We start from the raw sequence: 26582 nt of genomic DNA, 5'->3' as shown, positions 1-26582 counted from the left end.
TACTTTCGCGTTTCAAGTACACGCGATACACCCGCGACTGAGCGGTTAAGAGATTCATTACGTCGCTTTGCTGCGCTACGGAATAGAGATACGATTGAGAGTGTAGACACATCTTTACCTTTTCGACCTAACTTGAAATTTCGTAAGTTATGTAAATCGCGCAAACTCAGAGAAATAAAGAAAAACAATTAAGAAATAAATCGACGAGAATACGGATAATGGAGAATCGATCATAGATATGAATTAAGTAAAGAATATAATTTGTTTAATTAATAATCTTACCAATGTCTTAATATTGTGAGTAAACATTACTTGCAATACTTATAAAAAATATAATAATAAGAGATAAATTTATTTTTTCCAAGTTTTCTTTTATTTTTCTTTCATTATATAATTTTTATTCACTTGAAATATAATATTGCAACTGTGATCAGATATTAATAAAATTAGTTCGTGAAAGCCAGTAAGAAAGGATGTTCTTAGACAAGGAAGATTTAATTTTCGATTATTCAAGATGTCCCTTTTAATTATATTCAATCTGTGTGATTGAGATATCGAAGAAATAGAGACAATAATCACATAAAAATTATACATGTATTATATATGGACAATAAAAAAAGAAACAAAAAGAAAGATCGCGAGAGATTTGGTAACGCATCCAACCTGCACCCTTCTGCTACGAGAATTTACGATTGTCCACGCGAAAGCGTAGGTAATCGGCGATGATATCACCGTTATAAATAGGCACGCCTCCTGTCTCTCGTGTGTATATTATACATATACACGCGTGTACACGGCCCTCACACGCGAATCTGCACCTACCTGTCTGCACGAATGCCCGACTCTGTCTCTTTCCCGTAGACAGTCGCACGCACACTTCACAGTGTGTGCACACGTACAGGTGATCGGGCAACGTACAGATCGAAATTCGTTCACCAAACAGCCCGTGATAATATCGGGAAATTCTCGAGGAATTTACTATTAAATGTTTTAAAATGAATTCGTAGCTTTTCCTTTAGTAAAAGAAAGCTATCTCGAACATTAATATGATTATTTAAGCTTTTATGGACATTCAATTTTATAGAATTACGTTTCTTATGATAAACTACTTCGAAATGCGGGACTTTTAAAATCTTATTTGAAAAAGGTTTCAAAAGGCTGTTATTGATTTTCATGGCCGTCTACGGGGATATTGTGTTTCTTCGTTAAAAGTGGTACGTATTATACACGTTGTTCAGGCGTGCTGCGTGTGCTCTCGTTGCGCGTCCTTCGCGGAGATCGTGAAGGGAGAGCGCCTCAAGAGCGTCTGATGGCAAGTAATTACAGAAAAAGGCGATCGATAAACGCGACAAAATGACGTTCTAAAGACTGCGCACGCGATGGCCAGTAACTTTAACAAGGAAGTCAACCACGACGAATCGGCGTATATATGTTATACACCGCGAAATTCGTGGATGAAAAAACTGGGCACACGTTTGATTCATCGCGGAAGAAACTCACCGCGAAGTTTTCAAAGCGGCATCGAGTGATATTTACACGCTTATTTTCGGGTAATCTTTTTAAAATCATTTTCATTTATTCGATGTATATCAAGAACATCTCAGGCTTAATCTCAGATATTTTGTAAAGAGTATTTTTTAGTTAAATTTACAGTTTTTTAAGACCTGTGTGGAAAAATTATTATATATAAAGTTCAATATTTATAACAATTATATTTATAGCAATAAAAAAATTATTCCTATACAAAATTAAAACACTTCTATCGAGATACTGTCGATTATTCGCTTATGTGTTTCTCACTTAAAAAAGACAATATCGAATACTATAGCGGTAGTATTGACTGATACTTTTATCCTGCCCGTGGGAAGTCGCGTTCCGAATACAAAACGGGGATCTAAGCTTGAGGAACGATCGGCCGATTGCCGGCGCCGGTAGTAGTAGTAGTATAGCGGAAATGGCGAATGGGCCAGTGAGCTGCATTTTGCACGACGATAAAAGCTCCGAGCCGTTTCTTTATTGGATAAAAAATCGCCGGATTCCGAATCGATAATCGAGGGCCGCATAGCGAGCTATATGCGCCGAATAACGAGCGGATGATTACAGTCGCCGTGGGATAATGGCAAGTTGCCCGCGAATGTTAAAAAGAGCCATCACACCGCGCGCCTTCCCCTTCAATTATAGGCGCCTTCTCCGAGGAAGTGCTCGGTACCTCGGTATAACATCGCAGTGTGTAACCGCGACGACGAGCACGCAACATCGCACTCGGACTGCATCGCATAATAATAGCGAATGCCCCGCGCGCGATTATTCGATCGGAAGCGATCGTCGCGACGGGGGACCGTTAGGTCTTTTCATCAGTTATTCCGGACGTCGAGAAGCGACACTTCCGTTTCTACAACGGGGGAAGTAGATGCGCCGCGAGAAACGGTGACAGAGTTAAAGCGAATTGCAAGAAGGAATAGCGAATGTCGGCATACGGAACTTGATGTACACAAAGTGTACATAATCGTGGACGATTTTTATCATTTCCATTTATTTTTATTGACTGATATGCAATCTGATCAATGATACCTAACATATTATAATTTTAGAAAATAAAATATATACATTGTGTCTGTGAAGAACTTAATAAAAAGATTCAAACACCCGTTTCTCTGAACAAACTCGGTAAAAGATCTGGCCGACACAGGCGGTTACTTCTTGAAATTCTTACGCTAGATTAATATTTTTGGGATTGAAAAGAGATGTGTACTCACATTCTTTGTTGCGATCCATGGCGTGCTGGAGGGGTGAATCGTCGACCTCCGCCTTTGGCGGCGACTGATTGCCCTCGGCCATCTTCGATTCCGATCCTGGAACAGCACTCGCGGCCTTCCTTCCTGCCGCGTCCGCCGCTGCTTTATCCTGCTGCGGCGAGGGCTTCGTTCCTTTCTTACCGTTTCCAGCGTCCCTGCAGGTCCGAAGAACGGACCGAAACGAGCAAAACGTCGCCGTTTTGTGAATTAATCTTTCATACGTCGGCTCGAGGAGACCGAGCGAGCCTGCCGATCGAAGCTCGAGTGTCAATCTCGGACCCCGGGTCCTTCGCGGCGTGTTTTTGTCGCGAATGACGGAATGACGGATCAATCGACACTCGATCGTATACGACGTTTTCATCAGAAAGCAAAGTCGGAAACAGTTGCTCTTTCCTTCTCTTCGAGCGCGAGGCGAATCTTCACCGAGCAAGAAACGTCAGACGTCAAGTTATATCTACGTCCGATAGTTTATACCTCGAGTGTGTATCCCCGCGAGTCTACTCGATCTTAAATAAACTAAAAATATCTAGAAATAATACGTCATTTCCACGTCGAGAATTTCCACGAACCGATTCCGGCTTGAACAAATTCAAAGTATATAAACAATATTATTTTGATATGGAAAAAGATTTAACGTTACGAGGAATTGAATTCTTTCCACAATATTTTGAGTTTCTGCGATATTTTTAGAACAAATGTATTTCTTCCTATAATTTTCGTTCCCGGATAAAGCAAATATCGTATAAACACGACGTAAATATCGTTAAAATAAACGTTACATGATGCATCTCGCGAACAATCTTGGTATAATAGAAGAGAAAAGATTGGAGTCACGCTTTTTCTGCGGCAAAAGGGTAACAACGAAGCGTTGTTGGTCATTGAAGGGTGAAAACATTTATCTCGATGGACCTGACGATGGGTTCGTGAGAGCTTCGCGGATCCAGATGGTACGCGCGAGCGTATAGACGAGGCGTCGCGAGCGAAATGTCACGCAAAAGATATGGCCCGTTCGGTTTATCTCACTAAAAGTTCAGGGAAAATTACGCGCGCGGCGCTTCGCGCGGAATCCATATGTAGAGAAGTTGGCGAGCCGATTAAAGATTTTAAAGCGTCGAGAGAGCCAACGATCCGGCGAGGTAGTTTAAGATGCCGAGGGGAAAGTTCCGAGAAAAGATTACTCGTCACAGCTGGAGATAGGAAGCCGGTCGTTAAGAGCGTTTATATTCTCGCGTAACGATTACACGCGGTACTGATACTAAATTGCGGGTTAATCGTCCGCTCGGCGCGGCCCTAGCATCTCGCGCGATCTCGCAACTCGCAGCGGCGAATTGAGGCGCTCAGAGAAGACTATGAGAACTAATACTGCTATCTCCTACTTAAGCAATAAAAAAAAAATCTTTTAACGAATTTATTATAAAAAAATATTAGTCAAACTCCGACTTAATTATTACTTAAAATCAAATATTAAGTACTCAGATATTTTATCTAATTAATAAAAGTCGGGATGTTACCATTTTGTGCAGTTCTTGCTTAATATTACTACAATTAAATATTACTTTTGACTGTTAAATAATTTCTAAAATATTTTAAATACTAAAATTATTTTTAATGAAATAAATAAAAAACCTTGCGGAAACTTATGCGTCACTTAAATATGGGTGACACGGCAGTCAAAGTGCTAATATCATTAAAATATTATTATTAGATCGAAGTGTCCGCGTTTTAAAATTCCTGCGAGTCTCGCGAGATCTCAGGTATTTTCCGGACTCGTGCGATAACCCGCTACTTAGCAAGCTGTCTTCCTCCTGCTGCGTCTCTGCAAGGTCGGGGCGAGCTAATAGAAATAACGTCTCCCGAGATAATGACGCGGGCAACGCGCGACAAAGCGTCGGGGAGGAGCCCGCGGAGCTTGTTAAAATAATCAAGACAGGTGCCGAGGCGACGACGTGTCTATTTCTCGATCGCGATAACGGCCTGCCTTACGTCCAGCGCGCGATCGGGACCACGCCGTACTTCGTCTATTACTTCTGTTTGTACGCGGGATGCGTGCATACCGGTTATACTCGCGTGGAAAGTAGTCTTGGTAGAAGGTGATAACGCGATTCAGATTATTCTCCTCCATTTCGTTATTTCACGAGGTTTTATTAATATTCGGTAGATATAACTTGAGCCTCCTCCAGCCTGGCGAGTCACGCTTTTTGCCTTCCTACATCGCGTAATCTACATACGGCGCGGCGCAGCACACGCAAATTATCTCACCTCTCGTCCTTGGCGTCGCGCCTAGGGTCCTTCCTGTCCCGGTCCTTATCCTTATGGCCGTCCGCCTTTTTCGCCTTGGACTTGGACTTGGTGTCGCCTTTGGCGACCTTGTGCTCACCGCCGCGTTCGGTGACGACGACCACGGCGGTGCTGTCGTTGCAGGATTGCGCGCCGGGAACGCTTGAGGACGTGGGGGACGACGTCGACGCTGCTCGACTGTTAGTGTAATCCTGCACGAGGAGCGTACCTCGTTATCCCGCATTCGTTCAACGAGTATGTCGATTCTGGTACAGCGTGAAGGAAGGGTAAAATAGGCCTTACCTTAAACCACTCTGGATAGATCGCGCTGATGGTATCCAGAAGGTCCTGGTCAAGTTGAATCCTCCAAAACGGGGAGCCGCTGTCCAACCTGTGGCCAGACTCTGCAACCAAAGGGAATAAAAAGTTATTTTAATTTAAAGTCACACAGTGCATACATTATTAAATTGAGTACAAATCTAAATGCACAATAGCATGACGAAGTATAAATATAAAGAAAGAAAAATAATTATGTATATAGTAAAGCGGTGATGTCATCGTGAACAAGTCGCTAGTCGCTGGACAGGATTTAAAATGTGTAAGTTTCGAAGCCGCGGCGCGAAGGATCGCGGGTCGGGCCCTTAAGAGTCATTCCTCTGCCGCATAAGGGCTAATAGTGCCCCACGAGCGTGATACGCCCAAAGGCGTATCAAAACCTCGCGGAATGCCGGTCTCGTCGTTTCTTTCGCGCATTCCGAAGGATTCTCTGCCTAATTTAAACGTTCATCGGTACCAAGGGATCACCCGGTGGGATGCTGAGGAGGTAAAGGACGGTCTCGAGGAGCACATCCTCGTGAGGACGCACGGAAGGAAACAAGAGCGAGAGACAGACAGAGAAAGAGAAGAGGCCCCTTCGTTACGGCGACATTCTACGCGAGACGCGTGTCCTGCCTTCGTAATCGAGGATCGAAGAGAGCGAGAGATGAAAAACAAGAAGCGCTGCTCCCAAGGGACTTTCGAATACTCCGATCGGCGACGGAAACGCGATTTTTGCGACGCCGTTAGGGTGAACGCGCTTTCTAAAACGTAACCGCACTGACTGGTGCCTGGTGGTTTTACATAAACGCCGCGAATCGAGTATGTAACTTCTCCATTCCGTAACGATTGTACGAGAGCGAAAAATTTCATCAATAAATTATACTTATCAAATTTCAGGAAATGTAAAAAGTAAATACGTCACGTAGAGAGGAAAGTAACATAAAGCCCAAGGTTTATTTCGAAATCTGTGCGGTATTTCGACATGATATTTCCTGTCAAATCAATTTTAATTTCTTTCCGTAAAGATGAATCTTCCATTCTGTGAATTTGCATATCGAAACGTTGTGCCACGAAGCCGTAGAAGAAAGATAAATCCGAATGTACCCTTCGATAGGAGGGAAGAAGGAGAATTTCACCTTAACCCAATAAATGATTACGATGCCGGGAGAGCGGCATAAATGCTCAATCAGTATGCGCGCGCATCGGACAATCCGCTGTAAATCACATGCCGTGAATCATTCGCCGACATAAATCTAGCCTCGGTCTCTGATCAATACGCTCCTAACCGGTCCGACACATTAGTTAAACGCGGTACTAGTCGCCATCGTTTACGGGACACATGGGACACGCGAGGTGAACCTCGCGTGATTCCCCCCACAAAAAGCATCGGCGACGTCGATGGCCTAATAGCGCCGATTCGAGAGAATCCACGACAAAACGATATATCATCGGTGAGACGCACGTCTGCGATCGTTGGTCGGATATTGATTTATCGGATATCGTTGCGATCCAGCTCGGGATAGTGACCACAAGTCCCCTGATAATAATTAATTATTAAATTTTCAGGCTAAAACTGGGCGCGCCAATAAGATGGTTAAAACGTTTCTAAATCTAGAATGTATCACAATTATACATATAACTTTCAAATGTAAGTCGCGAAAACTCTTTTTTGGAATATTTTCTCTCGTCTTTGACGTCGTTCTTTAAGCAAAGCGGACATTGAAGATGTGGCGGGCGGGATCGAATTCGGAAAAGCGATGATCGAGCACTCGAGGGGAACCTTCTCGAGGGAATCCACCGTAAGACATATTCCGCGAAAGATCCCGAATGCGAGATGCATTCTTCGGAAGCGGCGCGGCCAACGGCGGCGGTCATCGAAATTCGGGCAAATAAATCTCGCGCTTCTCCCTTTTTCCTTTCCTCTCCGCGATCGCTCCGCGCGATCCGGCCGCAGGCGCGCGTACGTGCGCACACGCGCGTACGGCAACGCACGCACGAACGGAGCGCGCGCGCGTATACACGTGTACATGGATGCACGTAGAGACGCGTACGCGAGGGAGCACGTGCGTGTTGTTTCGCCCTTGCGTCTACCTCGATGCCTCTGAGTCACTCGTTCGCTCGTCACAGGCTACTCGCTGCACTGGTAGCCGCGAAAAACTGCGCGCTGCACTTCGGGAATGTCGTCGGCATGTACAGGGTGTTCCCCTTCGCCGCGCCCGTCGATTCGCTCGACAAGAACGGTGCGGCGAGCTCGCGGGTTCGCTCGGGTCGGGTCGTCTCTCTCTCCCGTTGCGTTTCATCCTTTTTTTTCCTCTCGCCGATCGCTTCGTGGAATCACCGATCTTCCTCTTGGCGATGACCACGCGGTCATCGCGGCTCGCGGAGATTCTGCGCGAAATATCGCGGTTCGGAGACGTTATCCTTTAAAACATCCAATCTATCTGATGTAAGTAACCGCGAATCGAGCGAAAACATTTTATTGAATTGAATACAGAGTGTCGACAGGTAACAACTCTTAGTTCGGTTTTTTATAAAAAACCTAAAATAATGCACTGATTTTAGCACAAGGAGCTCGATTATAAAAAAAAAAATTGATTATAAAATTTATTGTTAAAATAACGGAGATTCCGACGCAGTTTGTATATCAATTCTTGCAGGAAAATATTTTTTTATCTCCTTTTGTAGCCGTGAGCAAGTTAGCATATATAAGCTATGATAAATGCGCCTTCATGCAGAATCACAGGGAGGATCGAATTTTCTTCTGCCTTATTGTATTCGAGTTAAACGTACGAGAGCACGGCCAGGCCGGAGAAAGGATTCGGGTGGAGGGCAGAGCACGAAGAAAACGGAGAGAAGCCCTCAGACGACGCGGGAGGAGGAGATTCTCTTACAATAGCCGCAAGCTTTGCCGCTCATTAGAGGCGAGGTCGTGGGTCATGTGGAACCGCCGCTTTGTACCTTGTTCCTTCCTGTATATGTAAGTTACGTACAAACAATATCCACGCGCAGATCCCTTTTCCCTGAATCGTTCCCGGGATCGCCTCATCGTGGATTACATCGAGTATGATCTCTGATCTCAGAAATCAGCAGCGTTTATCCTCGCCGGTTTTCCAGCAATCTCTATCGAAATCGCATACGCATCTCGTATCTTTAAACCATTTTCGATAATGACAAAAAATTGAAAATATCTTTTCGATCACTTTTACAGCAAACAATTGATGTGCGCAAAATATAGATATAATAGACGTGACGCTAGCTGACGTCGCGGAACCGGAAGGAAAAGCCTAAGGAATGAATCTCGAGGAGCGTCGCGTCGGAACGTTCGCCCAAGCATGGCAGAACTAAAGTTACAATCAGCCCTGAGGTTTATCGTCGTCGCGCGAGTAATGAACCGGTCCCCGGGTTTGTCGCGCAAATATTACCGTAAAGATAATAATGACGCGTGAAACACAAATTAATCGCGGAATGCGTCCCCGGGACGTACCACGTACGCGAAGCACGCGCGGTTTCAGTTATTCAACATCCCGCCGCGAGAGTCGTAAAGTTTTAATTGGAGTCGAGGGGCGCGACGCCGCGCCGCGCGCCAGCCAGGAGAGTAAAAGTCCCGGGGGTGGTATCAACGTCCGGGGGATCCCGAAGAATCGCTCTAACGAGTACTCCGTGCGCGTACTCAAGCGACTAATCAACGACATGTTGGCGAAGGCGGCGTTCCGCCGTTACTCCCGACGGGATCCTTCTCCTCCGGAGGAAGAGACCGCCGAGAGAGTGAGCGCCGCACCGCACCGCGTTGCGCCGCGCCGCGCGTCTACTACTACGGGGTGTCTCTTTGTTCTCGGGCGTCCCACACGGGCTCGCATTGAACCCGTACGATTATAAATTGCCCTGAGAAAGCGCGGTTGGCCTGTGCGAGCGCATCGTGGCCGGTATGCACTCTCGGAGGCACGCGAGAGACAACGGATGCATGGAGCATGCATGCATGCATGGGTCAGCGACGCGCTCACACGCGCTCGCGCGAAACGCGTACGAAAGCGGGGAGACTTATTTACCGGAGGTACAGGGCCCACTTAACCCGTAACCCCCAGCTTCGTATATCTTGTCGACAATGCGTACCGATGAATTCAATACTTCCCGGCCCTCCTCTCTTCCTCCTTCTCCAGCTCTCCGCCTAACTTCCTCAATAAAATTCGTCCTGAGAAATATGGCGCATCGCATCAGTGGTAGCTTTTAACGCGCTCTTTCGCGTTGCATTTTCTCCTGACAAGATCTCAGCGAGATACATCACGAAGTTCTTTCTATTAAATGAATTGATATTAAATGTTAGCGCGAAAAATGATGCAGTTATATCGTAAACGTATTATACTACTACGTTGCATAATTCAATTATATAACATTAATTGTCAGCTATATCACTATGCGTAAAAATTTGAGAATAAGTTAAAAGTATGGTGAAATGTTTATCGCCTTCTGAAATTTCTGAATTTATTCGATGATCTACGAAAAGTCGACGGCACCGATGCGAACTTGGCGTTTTCTTCCGCTCGGCTTATTTCTTCATCATCTCGCTATCGCGTCGATCGTGCGTAGGCGGGACGCGAGCGGGGATCGTCTTGATCGAGCGCACGTTCGATCGGCCGGATCGAGCGCGCTACCGATCCCCGCCGTGCGGAACGGATCAACGATACCATTGAATCGCCGCGCGATTTCTCCTTGGCCGATGCGATGGTAGCGCGATGATGGATCGTGGGTGGCGCGATCGCGAGGTGATCGCACGGAAGAACTCTCGACGGTCGTCAAATCGAAAAGTTTCGTAGCGTATACGCCGTTAGGATTTTATACGACCGGCCGCATCGACGTCTTCGTTGTCGTCGTTCGTGGTGAAAGTCTCGCTTTCGGTCACGCGGGATGATTGATATCGTTGGCGCAGCTTGCTCCGGCTTCGAACAACACACAAACCTCCCTTCACTTTGTCGCCGACACGAATTTCGTCCCGTCGGGGTTTATCGAGCGAATTTATTGAGATTGACCCATATAATCGGCACATTATTGTTTTGCAGTTATTTTGTTTATAAGCAATTTGCAAAGAATTAATTTTGAATGGGCTATGACAATGATGATGTTTCTATGGAAGACAATTGGTATTCAACTAATTTGACAAGCGCGAAAAGAAAGATGTTCTGTAACAATATTTAAGAGCAGATTTCTAAGATTATATAGATACTAAGAAGATATATGTTTATTATTTCTTATATTATATACTAATAAGACAAAAAATTAAATATAAGAACTGAGACAATTGACAAATAGATCTAGACAAATTGAGGAAAACATATTATATCATGTCACAACTGATTCCTTACGTCAGTTCTCCGTCATTTCCTTGCACACTTATTTTCTCTGAATGGTCGTGACTGTCTACAGGTATTACCAAAGCACCCGATTAATTAAAATGCGTCTCGCACTAGTTACGAATCGAGAATGAAATTTGCACGCTCCATTGAAAATTCTCCTCGCCGGCGCCCTTCGCGTATCCGCGTATCTATAATCGGCCAGCCAATGTCCTGCACTTGGCTTACCGAAAGTATATCTACAGTCGAGAATGACATCATCGACAATCTCTGACGTACACCTAGCGCGCGTAATCGGTGGGCGAAGGCGTATCAGCTGTGTCGTATCTTATTTCCGTCTTATTCCCTTATGCCATCGCTGTCAGATCGGTGGGTGGCGAGCGAGAGGGACGGGTTTCTCGTCGCGAGGGTTGGGAGAGAGAAGGAGGCACAGGAAGAGAGACGAGGAAAAGGCGAAAAGGACGTTCGTCCGACGAGCGCTGTTCTTACGCGAGCGGGAAAAGGACGGGGCGAGCTGTCGCGCGCCGTCGTGTGTAGGTCGCGTGTCGGCAAAGCGAGCTCACGCCGCGGCATAGCTAGCCAAGCGTGAGATGACAAACAGCCTTGCAGCGATTCGCTAATAGACCGCTACCGGTATACCTTTCGATTTATCCTCGATATTTTCGTGATACATCTCCGGGAACGTCCAAGAAAAATGGTGAACGGACACAATCGGGGCTGAGAATAGCGCGAGAGCGTCTAAATAGAGAAAAGACGGAGAAAGAAATACGAGCTTAATTCGTTTAATATAAGGAAAACTTTCCTGCTTTAAATTAAGAAAATTTTATTAATTTCTACTTTCAAAAATGTAGATTTTGAAAAATGCGCAGCATCTTTTTCATGCATTATTCGTGACAAAGCGATTTTATTACGGCTTTATATTTACAGAGATTATAATCTAATTAGCTTGATATATGTATTTTAGAACAATGCATGCGATTATTATCTCACAATGATAAAACCCGACGTTTTCTTTACACTGTCATCTATTCTCAAGGGTCCTATGTGTCTCTGAAAATTCAAACGCGATACTTAATGCACTTTACGGACTTATAATGCATTCCGCAAAGAAGACACGAGGCGGAGTATCGCAGTAGAGGCACGCGAATTGAGCGGTAAACGCATTCGTGCGCTGCCATGCGAATGCAGTCAGACTGAATTCGAATCGGCTCTTCGCAAGCTTCTCCGCCTTGCGATCGGAATATCTACAACGCCACTTAAAAAACTACATACACCACATATTCGGTTACGCGAGCACGGCGACGGCAACCCACGCGCTTGCGAGAAGGTGACAAACAGCCTAACGGCGCCTCGATAGCGATCTCGTTTCGGCTTATCCCACCGCTTTGCTCTCCTCTCGCCAGCGTCAGCTACAAGACACCGGTGCACGCACGGTCGTACACAGCTCGAAACCTTGTACAACACTCTCGTTACGCACATGCCCCTCCGTCTTCGATTGCACGTTGCAAATGATAAATGGCAGGATGCGCGCCGAAGTAGTAAAAGCCGGCTCGGCGGACGGAGACCGGCGTATTGCGAGCGGAATAATTTGCTACCAGGCTTGCCGCTTCAGCGTCCTTTTCATTAAAAACTTCCGAAACGCCGCCAATAATCTCGCGGCTATTACTCCGTGTATTTACAGTAATTGAGCGGCGGAGAAATCGCGCAACAAGAGTGAAACTGAGAAGGAGAGGGAAAGAGAGAGAGAGAGAGAGAGGGGGAGAGGGAGAAGAGATCACTTGGGACGAAGAGCGCTCGATGACGAAGAGCTTATCGACGTTTGACTAATAACTTGTTATCGAACCGGACTAACGGCCTTTTACCCGTCTCTTCAGATAATTCTGGATTCGCGCCGATGGATTTCACCGACTACGATAGGATAGAGTTTCGCATAATTAGCGTAATTCCGGATAAGACGAGCCAAGTCGGTGTAATAACGCTAATGACTTGCACGACAAGCAAAACAACGCGCAGTCCTATATATTTTCTTGATAATATTTAAATATTTAAATGTGATGTCAATATAAAAGGTTTTGAAAGATAAAATTGACGTTTTATTTCCCCCGTGTATAATATCAAAGTCAGTTCTACCAGAAAGAGTTGTACTGCGAATCATGCTCGTACACCCGGTAGATGCGCATCAAGCCGATGTACGATGGGTCTTACGGGGGTGGCGCGCGTGCTGTTGACCTGGCGTGAACCGGTTCGGGTCACTCCTTTTTTCTCCCTTCATCGAGGCCTTTTTTTCACTCGCCCTTTCACTCCTCTCCTCCCCCGACGAATCCCGGCGATTATAGCCAGGTGTGACGTCACGCGAGGAGGCGTGATAGGCTGTACGCGCGTGCATGTGTGGGCCCACGCGTGACCCAGGTGTGTACCTGCTACGAAACCCATCAAATCCTTTTCTAGAATCGCGCAAGGAATCGAAAGTCATTCTACCGTGCGTATCCGGTATCTAGCAATACCTCGATACGAGAGATTTACGCGGTGCGTAATGACCCCTACCGCTTTCAAGCGTCGCAGGGGGACACGTATCACAAATTCGTAATTACATTCCCACTAGTTGGCGAAGAAAGACATCGCGGCCGCATCTCGTCATTCTCGTGAAGGTAATTAAGGGTAGAAATAAAAGAAAAAGGCGGATGAAAAAAAGTTCCATCGCGCGGGAGATCGCCCCGCGGGCGGGCAAGAAACCCGCCCAATAATCGATATTGGCACGAGTCTGAGAATCGGTCGGCCGACCGAGGCGGTGGCGGTATAAAATTGCTAATTTTATATCCTCGTGGATTCGTGCCGCGCGACGCGGACATAAGAACCTGCCTAATTAATAATTCCGGTGCTTTTGTATCCGCTGCTTTCGTCGTTAAAATCGTGCGGGGCGATCTTTTCTTCGACCGAGCTCTTCCACGAAGAACGCTTGTTCCCCGGATATTCGCCCTAGATTTGAAACGGTGGTTCGACGAGAGACAGGGAAGAGCGATGGGACTGATCTCGATGCGCATGCATGGGGAATAGAAGAAAGATCGATATGCGCGGCGCATTTCAATTTCCGCGCGCGCAAAAGAATAGAATGGAATAAAACACATTACACAATGTTTAGGAAATAATACAAATCAGACCGCAAGAAACCAACAGAGTCGATTAACATATAGAAATTTTTCGGGAGATTTTGAAGCAAAACCTCTCACGCGCTCCTAAATCTTTAACATTTGGAAGAATTTACGTCTAGCATAAATGTGGCTTTTAAATATAATGAAATAAAAGAACGAAATTAGCGTCGGCTATATCGTGTCGATTACATTGATAAAATGTGCGCATTAAACTAACGGTAAGTTTCCGGTAAGTAATGCGAGTGGACCAGCGTAATTCGTGCTCAAGAAACATAGTTTTGGGCACATCAAGAAGCACGAAGCAAGCCCCGTCCTCGAGGTAGGCTCGCAACTTACGGCTGCATTAATTACCTCGTAAGTTACACCCACGAAACTCGCGGGAATCTCTGGCAGTCCCCACGGGTGGTTCCCCTCCGGTTAAATCGCCGTACAATTAAGCGCCTCTTTTTAGGAGCCCGGGGGATCACGAAGCCGGACAAACGGGAATGACTTAAGACCGACGTAACGCTTACGAATAAGAATAACGAGCGCCCCTTTCGTAAAGCGTCGCGTAACCTGCGTGGCTTTTCATAGCTATCGTAAACAAGCCTTAAAGCAATGATTAATATCGTATTGTGCTTATATCCGTTTCCGCTTACTGTGATCGCGCAATGTATGCATGTTAATATCTACTTATGAATATCTCTTACGAAGAAAAAGAGACGTTTCTGAAACTGGCAGTTGTGGTGAAAGATATGCCTAAAAGAAACACTCTCTATTATGCTTACAATAAATCTCACACAGAATGACTACAAATAATTAATTTACAATTACTTTTCCGAGTTGTTCAGAGGAAAAAAACGTTCATGTTAACGAAATTTGTTTTAAAAATTCATAAAAAGCAATGCAGAAATGAGTGCAAATGATTCTCCTACATCTTTGCTTAACAATACAACACAACAATGTCCTTAGTGTTGTTGCCAACGGTGTGTGTATGTATATCTGCGGTAGCGCAATTGTTTGCGGAACGCGGGAAACAAGGAAGAAGCAAATGAGAATCGTGGCACGAGCTCCGGCCGTGAAATCGTGTATTTCATTCCAGCCGCGGCGTTTTCAGAATCCACGAAGAAGACGGACGTCTCAATCGCCGTCGCGGAGCGTCCGCGGTGGTCGACAATGGCGGCCAATCGCATATATATCTCCGGTGAGTCGGTGTTCACGCCTGCTAATCACCCAAGAGTTCAGGCCTCGTACGAGGGTGATTAATGGATCGGGACCGAGTCCCAGGTACCGCGGGACAAAGTTACGAGCGAACCTACCGCAGCCCTATATCAATCCTGATTTCCTGACACTGCTTTCACAAAGGAGCCCTTCTTCTTCTTCTTTTCCTCCTCCACCTTCCTCATGCCGTATTCCCCCCGTGGGTACAATACAATGAACCTTGAGGCATGCATCACCCTGTCTCGATTATTCGCTCTCGCCGGCATCCAACCAAATTATATTAAAATCTGCACTACATAGCCGGGGAGAATCGCCGTTTCTCTTCGCGAAAGAACACGAGGTTGCTCTATGGTTTCGAGAATGTTGAGATGTCCATCGAAACACATTCACTGAGCTTGATTTTTTTTCTTTCATCGCTGAGTCTAGAGACTTGATCAAATTGTTGAAACATTTGCCGAAATATTTGAAAATGTAAGAAAAAAGATATTAATTATGTATTGAAATAAAAAACGTCTTCTTTCCTTTTATACACTTTTTTTTTAATCTGCCACGTCCTACGGATATTTCAGAAACTTAATTGAAGTATCTCGTTAACCGTGCGTTCCCGAGCGCAAAAGGATGTACGCGAATATTTCAAGCGGGTAATCGCATTATTCGCCTTGCGGCCCCCAGGAGCGCGCAATATCCGTGTGTCGAGTAATTTTACAAGGAATTCTAAGGATGCCGACGCAGCAGCGAAGGATCCTGGAATTCGAGCGATTCCCGCCTGAAATTTCTACGGTACGTTAGAAACGCGAAGTGGGTCGTCGGAGAATTTTTCGCACGCGCGCGCGCGCGTGCCTTGAGCGGACGCAGGCGCGCGCGTTTTTATTCGAGGAGAAAACTATTTAGTGAAGAGAGAAGGCGTAGTTGGAGAAATCTCTTCTCGAGAAAGAGATAAAGAAAGAAAGGAAGGAAGGTTCTTCATTATAGCATCGATCGGCGATCGTGCGGCGTGGGAGAGATTGTTTATCTTGTGTGTGTCGAGGATATTCCATGGGGCACCGCGCGATATTCTTGAATCTCTCGACGCGGGTTTACCGCTGTCGTAACTTGCCGAGGTTTAGGTACCGTCGCGCCACGACCGCAACAACCACCATCATCCACCGGGACTTTTTTTCATCCGGTACTTCTCTACCGCTCTGTCTCGACCGAGAGACGTTCGGGCTTCTTATCTCGTTTCACGCGCGCGTCCACGGTACGCCCATGGCCGCGCGGCTCGCCCGTGGTAACGACCGCGTGTATGTTTTGTGGTAGTAATATTGAGTCGTCAGGAGACACCCACGCGGCCGACGCGAAGGGAGCCGGAAAGGGCTGCAGGGATGATGATGAGACGAAGCGGGCGTAGGAGACTCGCGCGCGCGTGTGCGTCTCGTGGAAAATGTACGCCCGATAAATCTTCTTTCGCACGACGTATAATTAACTCTCCGGGCTTGCTTTCCCTTCCCTCGCGCGTCTTCTCTCACTTTCGGATCCGTTCCCGTCGTTCTTTTTTCCGTTTCGCGCGTTTTCGAGATTCACGCCGCGGTAAAAGGAGCCCGAAACGCGGTCAGAAAGAGATGGAAGGCCTCCTCCTGTCGGAGAAGAAACTTATTATCGAGTTTTTTTTTGCGGGGAGAAAATTAAATGGATATACAATGAGGCACCGCTAAGTGTAATTTATTCAGTTTAAAGAAGAATGACAAACGCGAATTAATATTCCATAATTAATAAAATAATATATACTTTCCATTAATAATATCAAAAGAATAACTTCGAAATATATATTTTCAATAAAAGTTGATCTAACTGCCTTTCTCCTTGCACACATCCACAGAGTTACATTACAAACAAATTTTCTGAAAAGATAAAAATCCATGATGCAAGCGACGAATTGAAACGGGGAATAACTTGCTCCGATATATCGGTCGATCTAAATAGTCGGAGGCCCCACGGGGAACACGAACACCAATGTTTACCCTCGCAGGTATACCGGACGCGCCGATTGAGCTGTCAAGTTCTAGATTACATTTGTCATAAGTCATAATCATTCCACGTGTCTTAATCTATGATCGGCCGTGCGCGCTCGAAGTGCGGTTACGTTTATCTGACACCCGGCACTCGTCTCGTGAATGGGGTTCACACGGGACTCTAGATTGATCGTTTCATCCGTTTAAACGTGTATCGTAGAGACACTGCGGCGTCGTATTAATTTTCCGTACACAAAGTAAATCCGTATAATCTATCTCCCTCGTTAATCTAAATATATGTACGTAATGCTTCAACGCGGCCTTTAACGCTTCGATACGGCGCATATAAATTAAGCAAGTAGACTGAGCCTTGCCGCGGCCTTGATGGAAAGTTTGCGCAAGAGTCGCTAAGAGGAATACTCTACTCGCATCGGGAAAAAGATCCGCCTTAAAAAATCGGAATAGCGGATTCTAATAAATTGAAATTAAGCGTCAAGGTAATTCTACAATCCAATAATTTATTTACCAAGAAGATTAATTTATTCCTTTTTAAGAAGCGAATATATTTGATCAAACTTCAAGAAGACGATTTTTTTCTCCATGCGCGACACGCGCGCGCTCAATTGCGCGACTTTTGACCTACTCGCGAGTTTGAAGATTAATTTTTTCAACATCTACCTGTCCGTCCTGTTCAATGCGCAAACAAATCATACTAAATTACAAAACGTCAAATGTCAGTCAGATGGATTGTTGACGCCGTGTCAAAAAGCGACGGATAGCACGTTTTGATAACCGACGAGTGGAAGATAGTGTCGCAATAGCGTCCGTCAATACTATACGCAAGTGCGCCTGTTATTGCGGTAACATCGCAAACGCGTCGTTCATCCCGATGCAAATTAGCCGCGCACTCTTAGACGCGGTTTTCATTACGTCGATCACGTCGATTGGAGAGTCTCAATTTAAATTGGCATACATGCCACAATCGCCCTTTAGATCCCGTGGGGTCGCAGGGCGGTGTCTTAATCATCGCCGTGACACTATTGTACTTTGCAAACCCGCTTGTACGCATTTCCGCAGATAGCTATTAATCGCCAACGATGATTAATGATTTGGTGGCGCGAACTCGATTTTCGACGCCGACGACTCAATGCATGATCGATACGAGGTATATAGGCGCATCGCGCGGCGGAAAATGATTAAAAAGAAACGCTCGGCGTAAAAAGGCAGCACGTTATTCACCGGCGACTGATTGCATCGAAAGTATCAATATTGCAAGAGGTACGGGCGATAATTAAAACTACGGATCGATAGGATTTCTCGTGATTTCGTCATTATTACGTGATAAAAAAAATCCCAAGAAAGTAATTACAAGCTTGTATCCCGCGCGGTTTATTTCTTTTACGCGAAATAATTCTCCCAACGGAGAGTTATTCACCGCCATAAAATATCGCGGGATAACTTGACCCGTGAAAAAACTGAAGAATTAAGCATTAGTCGACGTGCAACTGCGCGGAACGACGCCAAGCGATCATTACCAAAGAGAATCGATTCGCTCGCCGCGTGGAAGAAATGAAGTTATAGCCCCGGAGATTCTTCCGAGTCGTAAAACACGTTACTCACGGGACGATCGATGAAAATCGAATGCAGGTATTGCGAGACAGAGAGAGAGAGAGACCAGACGTCGCGGCCGCTGCAACCGTCGCCGTTTGTACGAGAACACATCGAATGACATTCCGGACGTTTGGCGAGCTCGCATAAATCCGTAGAAACGCGCGCGGCCGACGTATCTCGCCCACGTTATGCCCATAATTCGCGACGAAACGGCCAATCGGCGCGACCGGCGCGTCTCCGGAGGCCATTTTGCAGAAACGAAAAGTGCGTGAGGAAAAAAAACGAAGAAAAAAAAGAAGAGGAAGAAAAAGAAGGGAAACGCAAACGGAATCCGCTTTCCAGCGATTGATCGCCCCGCCCACATCCCCCTCGTCACATCGTAATCATCGATAAACTGTAGCACCGCGTCATTAGTCGAGCATTCCGTTCGGAGTATTATGCTGAATGCGCGCACGATTTCATATGTAATCCGGCTGTATCAGCTGCGTAGATCCGCTTCGAATTAATCGCTGTATTACATCGAAGTGCGCAATATGCCCGGACGTATTTCTTGCACGATTATATTGGGGTATATTCTAACGAAGCAAAATGGATCAATAAGATTTTGTTAATTACCATTATAATTCAGAGAAATTATTAGTAGAGATCTTAATTAAGAGAAACTGACTTCAAGTTGACAAAACTATGCCATAAAAGATATAATTATATAAAATTCTAGGACATTCTTCAGATATTTAATATTTGACAATTTGATTTTTACAGAAGCAAATATGATTTTATCTGAGGAAATGGGTAAGAGAGATAAAAAAAAATTGTGTCTTGTTAACGTCTCGTTACAATGATAACATTGATAACTCTTTTTCTCTATAGACACCGTGAAAGAAGCTTCTGGCTATTAGGATAAACGAGCGGATAAGCGCTGTATGAGCTATTTTAAGAATACTATCTGAGATACCTCACGTTGCTCCGTAACCACTTAAAGAATAGACATGCCTTTACTCACAATACGTTAGAAAATAAAATAATTTATATCTTGGAGAGATATACATCACACTTGTCTTGTGTCGTAAAGAGTATTTACCGTGATTAAATACATAAAAAAAATATAAAAATAAAATAATCAACATCGATTTATCCGTCAGATACGTGATGTAATGAGTTTCACGAGAAGCATTTCGTCGCGCATGCCGACACGTTTGGATCAACAGAGCCGACGAAGTGTGTCCTGTTTATAATTCACGCGGAGCGGACAGGGGAGTTATACGGGCGAGAATCCGTAGTAAATTCGAAAAGGTCATTTTCGCGCCCGAGCCGTCGAACGGTGGCAAATTACCGTCGAACGATTTCACGGCGGCGGCCGCTTAAATGTCGGTCGCCGACTGACAGCCTAACGATCACGTGGCCGAATTGATGACTACCGTTACCTTAATCACAGGTCGGCAATCCCGGGCTAACAAGTTAAGGATCGGGCCCGCGTATAGTCCGCGCGTTGCGACTACACGGGACCATCGATCAGAGACGCCCGGGCCGTCTTCGCGACCGCGCGGCCGTTGTCGTGCCAATTTTTGCGCGTGTCTGACACTCCGACCTGGCGCACACAACTAAAATGCCCGACAGCATATCCGATAACGATTTAACCGCGTCGCAAAACTAGATGTTAAAAGTAAGAAATTTGTTATAGAGGTCCTGAGGTATTTTAAAAAATCAAGCAATTTAATTGAAAAACGAAATTGCTGTCAATTCAGATCATTCTAATTCGCCGCAAAATTCTCTACTTGTAAAATGTTGTACAATTTATTCCACGATTGAATTTCCAAGAAAAATTAGAAATGTCCTGTATATTTACCTGGACTTTTAAATGCACCTGAAATTTCTTTTACGATTACGGTTCACGTAGGCCTCTCCTGTGATCGTTTCTTCTTTCGAGAGATCATATCGCGGGATCAACCGGACACGACTCCCTGTAAGTCGGACTCTCGTTGCGTCGCTAATGTTGTCGTTAACGTGTCGCGTTTCGAAAGATTGCGCGCGCACACGGCTAGTTGCGAGCTCAAGCAGCGTCGCGCATTACGCTCGGCGGCGTTTGTCCGACGTGATCGGCGCAAACGAGGAGATACGTTCCCGTCCGCTCGGCTCGGTTTATCTGCGATCTACCGATCGTTCGTAAATGATCTTCGTACTCGTCTTTGTAGGACTCGAAGGATTTGATCGCATCCTTCTCCCGCCGACCCGGTGTATCCTCTTCTGTAGAACATTACGGCACGACCGACGTCGTTTGCCATCATAGTTTCGACGCTTGTTGACGATGTCGAAGTCGTGTTATTCTACAGAGCGGAACAAGCCGCCGTTTTTTGTATCCACGTCGTACCCTTTCTTCATTTTGCAATTATAAATAACATTGTTAAGGCGAAGTTGAGAGCGAAACTTTCTTATATACCTATATCTAACATTTTTTTAAAGTGTCTACGGCATCAAGATTCCCTTGCTTGAACATTTATAGGGATTAATTCATAGCTCTTTTTTTTTTTAATGCGGCTGCTTCGTATTAGTTTACGTACATTTAGAGGGGTAAAAACCGGAGTGGTGTAAGTCAAATTTTTAAAAATATTTGACTTACACCACTCTGGTTTTTACCCCTCCAAATATACTATTTTATTTAACTTGTAACACTGCAAGATTCAGATTCGTTTGAATAGGAACTGGAGTGCTGGTCGAGAGATAGATCCTAACGTGAGACTGCACTTAAACGTCGGCGTTTGCCTCGAGAGATCGGACAATTAAATCCGCTGTTGCGGGTGCGGGAGGACGCTGCCACATAGATTCCGTGGGTGCCTCGGGTAATTTCTCTCTCCCGCGTTGATCGCGCGGCGCGGCGACGTTGGTTGCACAATGGCGCGCGCTACGAAGGCTCGACTACGAAAACGTCGACGAGAAGAGATCCATCAATCCGAGGCCGGTCAGCGTGTATCTCTCTCTCCGGGACGGGAGAGTATCGATCGTATCGATCCTGGCTTGTCGTGGCGCGCGTAGGTACGCGCGAGTCCGACGAAAGTATCGGGATTCCTGTCTGCTCGCTTGACCACCAGAGGCGATTCCCGTATCCTCTCCCTTTCCCCGCTTCGCCATCGTCTTCCTCTCACCCCTGATCCAGCTCTCCGTTCGCGGATACGTACGTACGATCCATCGAGATCACAGGCGGCGACTTTCCCACGACCTTCTCGCCCGGATTTTCATTAATCGCGATAAGAGCCGTTCTATCTAACGCTCTTCTTTGACGCGTGTCTCAACACGGTTCCGTTCGACGTTAAAGCGATAAATCTAATTGCCCGGGCTGTTTTGATAGAATTGGTCTCAGAAATGTCGGCGATTGAATTATTTATTCGATTCGTCGGCAACGCGCCACGATTAATTATTGATAATATGCCATTATAATAGATAACCTGAAAAACCCTGCCTCCGGTATTTATTGTACGTCATCCATCATGCGTTTATCGCGTAGCCGCGCTCCGCCACGAATATGAAGCCGTGGATTATACTTATGTATGGCGTGGTCCATCGAGCCGCTCTTTTTATCTCGGTGATCGGCGTTCTTCATCCCCCGGATGCGCGATATCTCTCCGCCGGAGACCTCTCGTGATTGCGTTCCTCCGAGAACCGCGCGGCGATATTAACCCATTAACGTTTATAAATCGTCGCCGAACGGCGCGTGAGTTGCCTGCGAAGTGCGTTTCGCGACGTGCATTTCCAATGCCGAATATCACGTGGGCTCCCGTATCTCGATCAGGGGCGGCCTAGCAATATTTATAAAAAAAATCAAGAGAAAAAAAACCTAATGGATCGGCGTTACATGTAATTTATACCTTTTGTTGTATAATATTATATCACTTCGTTAGATTAATAACGTACGATTAATATGTATAATTTTGTATTAATATCAAACATGATATAAAATTATATTTACATATTATAAATAAAAATTACTATTATATTTTATAAATAAAAAATTTCTTGCAGAAAAGAATATATTATTTGAAAAAATACTCGTTGTTCCATTTTCCATAAAGCTAGACAAGTGAAAAACTTATATATATACAAATTTTATATGCAGATTAATTTTTTAGCCAATCCGTACCTGCTTCCCGACGAAATAGAGGGTGGCGGGAAGAGGACGGAGAAAGAAGGACGACTCACGAACACGTAAGAAGTGGAAGAGATCGTGTCACGTCTGCGGAACCGCTGCGGAAATGCCTGCTCGTGACTTGTCGAATGTCACGTGCCGCGCGGTATCGTGCCTCGCGACAGACGATTATTTCCCTTTCGTCTTCTTATTACGCTTGCGGCTCAAGCGGTCTCCGAATAGAGATGTCTGAAATTATGAGGATTCGCTGATCGCATATATAAAAATAGCGTATTTGCAATCGCGCGCTCGTGCCATATCCTGGCTCCCTTTAATCGGCTCCCTTCGAGTTATACGCTTATACCGTTATGGCGCGCGTTAACGTTCGTCGACAATAACCACGTTGTCGAAGATAATGCGCGCTGCAACAAGGACGAGAATGTCGCGGGTAGACGTTCGAAACATCTCCGGGCATCTCCGGGCGCGAAGTCCCGTCGTAATTAATACGTTGCCGGAAAATACGCTCTTACTTCACTTGCGTCGGATAAAATGAATTATCACCGACAATTATTATCGAGTGAAATACGACAGGAGGGGTCAGATGCGAGGTGAGGCGCGTGACAGCCGACAATTATTCCTAATGCGTGCCTTCTAAGCGGAGCCGGCCGAAAGGAGAGGAAGAGACGCGTGTAACGAAGGGGAAGGGAGAGAGAAAGATCCATAATTATTATCCTCAAGCGAGTTTTCGATCGAGGATTATTCGGCGAAAGATATTCTTTGCGGGCGACCGTGTCGAATCGAAAGTCGAAGACGATGCGTATAGATACATATAGCGAGCCTTCTTCAACTACAATAATATCGATAATAATACGACCGATCGAACGACAGACGACGAAATTTCCAACAAGACCGACGTGATTAATCATTATCCGCCGTCCGCGCGCGGATTAATTAGTGGATTCGTCGAACGACGGTACGTCGAATGCCAAGAAGACGTCCACGACGACGAGGAGCTCTAGCTGCGCGCCGGGATTATTAATTGATCACGGACAGGTACTAATTGCGGCACTATCGCGTCGGAAAACAAGCCGCACTCGCGCGCACGTGCGTTGCAAGGTCAAGTTTACTGATTTACGAGTCGCTCGGTTTCCGCGACGCTAAACGATTCGGGTCGCACCTTCCATCATTCTGCATCAGGCTGCTCCAGATTATTCTCAGTTTTATTCCTACGCGCAAGACACGCTCGGAATGTTCGCAACTAATAAGCAGGAAGTGTCTCATAATCCTTCACACCTTTTATACATGAATTCTCGACATTTTTTTATCGGCGAAGAGAACTTATTTGGATTCAAAGCATGTTCTAACAACGTGAAAAAGTTTAGATGTAGAACGACGAGCATATGCTAAAGAAACTCAAGATTTTTTTCCCGATCGAGGTAATTGAGGCGCAAATGAGAGATCGTCCATTTGGAGACATCGCGAGTAATATTCATCGACGACGACGATCCCGGTCGCTCGCTCGGAAGGAGCCTCCCGATAACGTCAGCGAAATTACAAAGTAACGAAGAAGTTCCATTCGACGTGTATAATGGGCCGGCGGCGTGGCCGATCCTCCGTAACGGCGAGTGCACGGCCGCCGTGTAACGCCGCTCTTAAACATAATGAGCGGTGTGATTGATCGTAAAGGTAATGACCATCGAAGCTCAGCTGGCGGCGCGGCTGTGCGTGCGTGTGCGTGTGTGTGAAAAAAGGCGAGCTTGCTTTGCCGATTTCGAAAACTCCGCGGGAGGCGACGCGTCGCTCCGTTTCATCGACGGTGCCGCGCTGTCCGTAAAGATTACGAGGCGTGCGATAACACTTTTACGCGTGTGTTTTTCATCTTGACTAAAGAAAAAAAAGAAGAAAAAGAGAGAGAGAGAGAGAGAGAGAAAAAGAGAGAGGAAGAGAGAGAAAGAGAAAGGCGATGTTTGGTAACGCTCCCGCTAACTCACCTGGAAAACCTTGGCAAAGTTACTCGTGAATGTCGAGAGAGAAGGAATATCTACTGAGAAAGAGAAACGCCCACGCACACACCCCCGTACTTCTTTCATCAGGAAAGGCACCGTTTAGAACATTTGTCGTTTATATAGATTAAATTAATTTCGAGACGGTTATGGTATCCTAAGTGGCGATAATGACGAAGGCAGGAAGGTGCGCGCGAGACCAAGACGTTTCGAAGTTCACCAGCCGATTAGATAGATAAAAAACACGCGCGGCTCCTTTGAAGATCACGGGCACTCAAGTTAACAGACGTTATTTATCACGCAGCGGATTATTAAATACCCGCGGTTACGCAAGCTGTACGCTCTTTTCGTCCCCGGTATCTGGAGCGGGGATCAAGATCGATGGAAGGTGGAGGAACTAATGTACTAATCGGAACTAATGTACTCTACTGCCTAGCTTTTCTAATTCACTCTTCTAAGCTCGAAGATAAAAAAGAAAGTACGAAGCTAAAAAAAACCGAAGCGGTTCTCGCATATAAATGCAGGTCCGCGGAACCCTCATTATCATTAGACGCATCGCCTTCACGCCGCAGGAAATTAAATCCTGCCGCAAATAAAAATGTGAAATCGAAGATATTCATATGAAACCATTTCTCGGATGAATAATTAGGGCAGAGATTAAATTCTTCGCGAGTAATTTGTTACAGCATCAAGAAAACCATACACATTCAAATCGCACGAATTTCTAATTAAGTAATTATTAAATAATATCTGTCAATATTATTTAAATTACAAAAGAGATCCAAATTTTATAAAATATAAAAATTATTTCTATTTTTAAATGTTTAATTATTTTTTCAGACGCCAACTTAATTACTACAAAGTGTATAACTTTCAAATCTATCAGTCGTCAAATTATTATTCAATTTCCATGAAATGACGCCAATAATATTAAAATAAGCTCATACACGTATCGAATTAGGTATCTATGTATAATATAATACAAAATGATAACTTATGCGAACTTACTCAATCGACTGGCAGCTGTTAACGTAATACACGTAATCTAGTCGGACAATCCATCATCTGTTTGAGTAGAGGTGGAAAGAAAGTTCTCTTGCAAAAATGCGAAACTTCTATTATAATCCTGAAATCAGTTCGGAAGCCGGCGGATGCGTAGCCAGGGGTTGCTCCGGAGCGCAAGGGAGGATAAGTAGAAGGCAGCGTCCGCTGACTATAACGTAGGTGATTTCAGCAGAATTCATGGTTGCTTGATTACGAGTAATAAACCGAGCGTTAAGACAAGATTTATGAGCACCTATAGTCCCTGATCGCCACCCCGGGGCCCCGTTTCGTTGCCCGTTCTTTCGCCGTTCGCGATCAGCTCCACGGGGTCTTACCCCCATCCGATAGCTTTGAGAGCAGATCGAAAACGAACAAAATTGGAAAGAATTTTGAAAAATATCCCAATATCACTAATAATCCCTAATACACTTCATACGTACTCCATGGCAATAAATATTTAATTCAGATTGACGATATATTGTTCTTGTAAAAAATTTTTTGCATATATTAACGCCTTGAAAAAGGAATCGTGCTTTAATATCTTTTTACGTATTATGTATAAATACATGAGAGCAGGTTTAAAAAGATAATTGAATAATTGGTGGAGGTTCCAATTATCCAAAAATAATTAAAAAAGTAATAATTTTCAAAACTTTACGACTTTGCACGGATTCGCCCACGGTTTGTCTTCATCAGTTCAATCTTGCGGGCGATATGAAGAGGTTCTGCTTACAT

The 26582-nt window shown here is 45.2% G+C and overlaps 2 protein-coding genes across 3 annotated transcripts in view; one reads left to right on the top strand and one right to left on the bottom strand.

Moving 5' to 3' along the window:
• The window catches only part of LOC139822486 (peroxisomal membrane protein PMP34), a 223599-nt gene that overhangs the window by 68498 nt on the left and 128519 nt on the right, over window positions 1-26582 (top strand). The gene's annotated exons all lie outside the window — the stretch shown is intronic.
• LOC139822483 (uncharacterized) overlaps window positions 1-26582 on the bottom strand; it is a 161062-nt gene that overhangs the window by 60203 nt on the left and 74277 nt on the right. For both annotated transcript variants that reach the window (XM_071794228.1, XM_071794229.1), the window contains exons 2-4: window positions 5376-5476; window positions 5055-5284; window positions 2757-2950 (exon numbers count right to left, since the gene is read on the bottom strand). In XM_071794228.1, the coding sequence (XP_071650329.1) occupies window positions 2757-2950; window positions 5055-5284; window positions 5376-5476 (525 nt within the window). The remainder of the gene's footprint in view (window positions 1-2756; window positions 2951-5054; window positions 5285-5375; window positions 5477-26582) is intronic.

The sequence above is a fragment of the Temnothorax longispinosus genome, chromosome 11, assembly GCF_030848805.1.
Source record: "Temnothorax longispinosus isolate EJ_2023e chromosome 11, Tlon_JGU_v1, whole genome shotgun sequence".
Taxonomy (NCBI): domain Eukaryota; kingdom Metazoa; phylum Arthropoda; class Insecta; order Hymenoptera; family Formicidae; genus Temnothorax; species Temnothorax longispinosus.
This window is presented reverse-complemented; position numbering and strand designations above follow the sequence as displayed.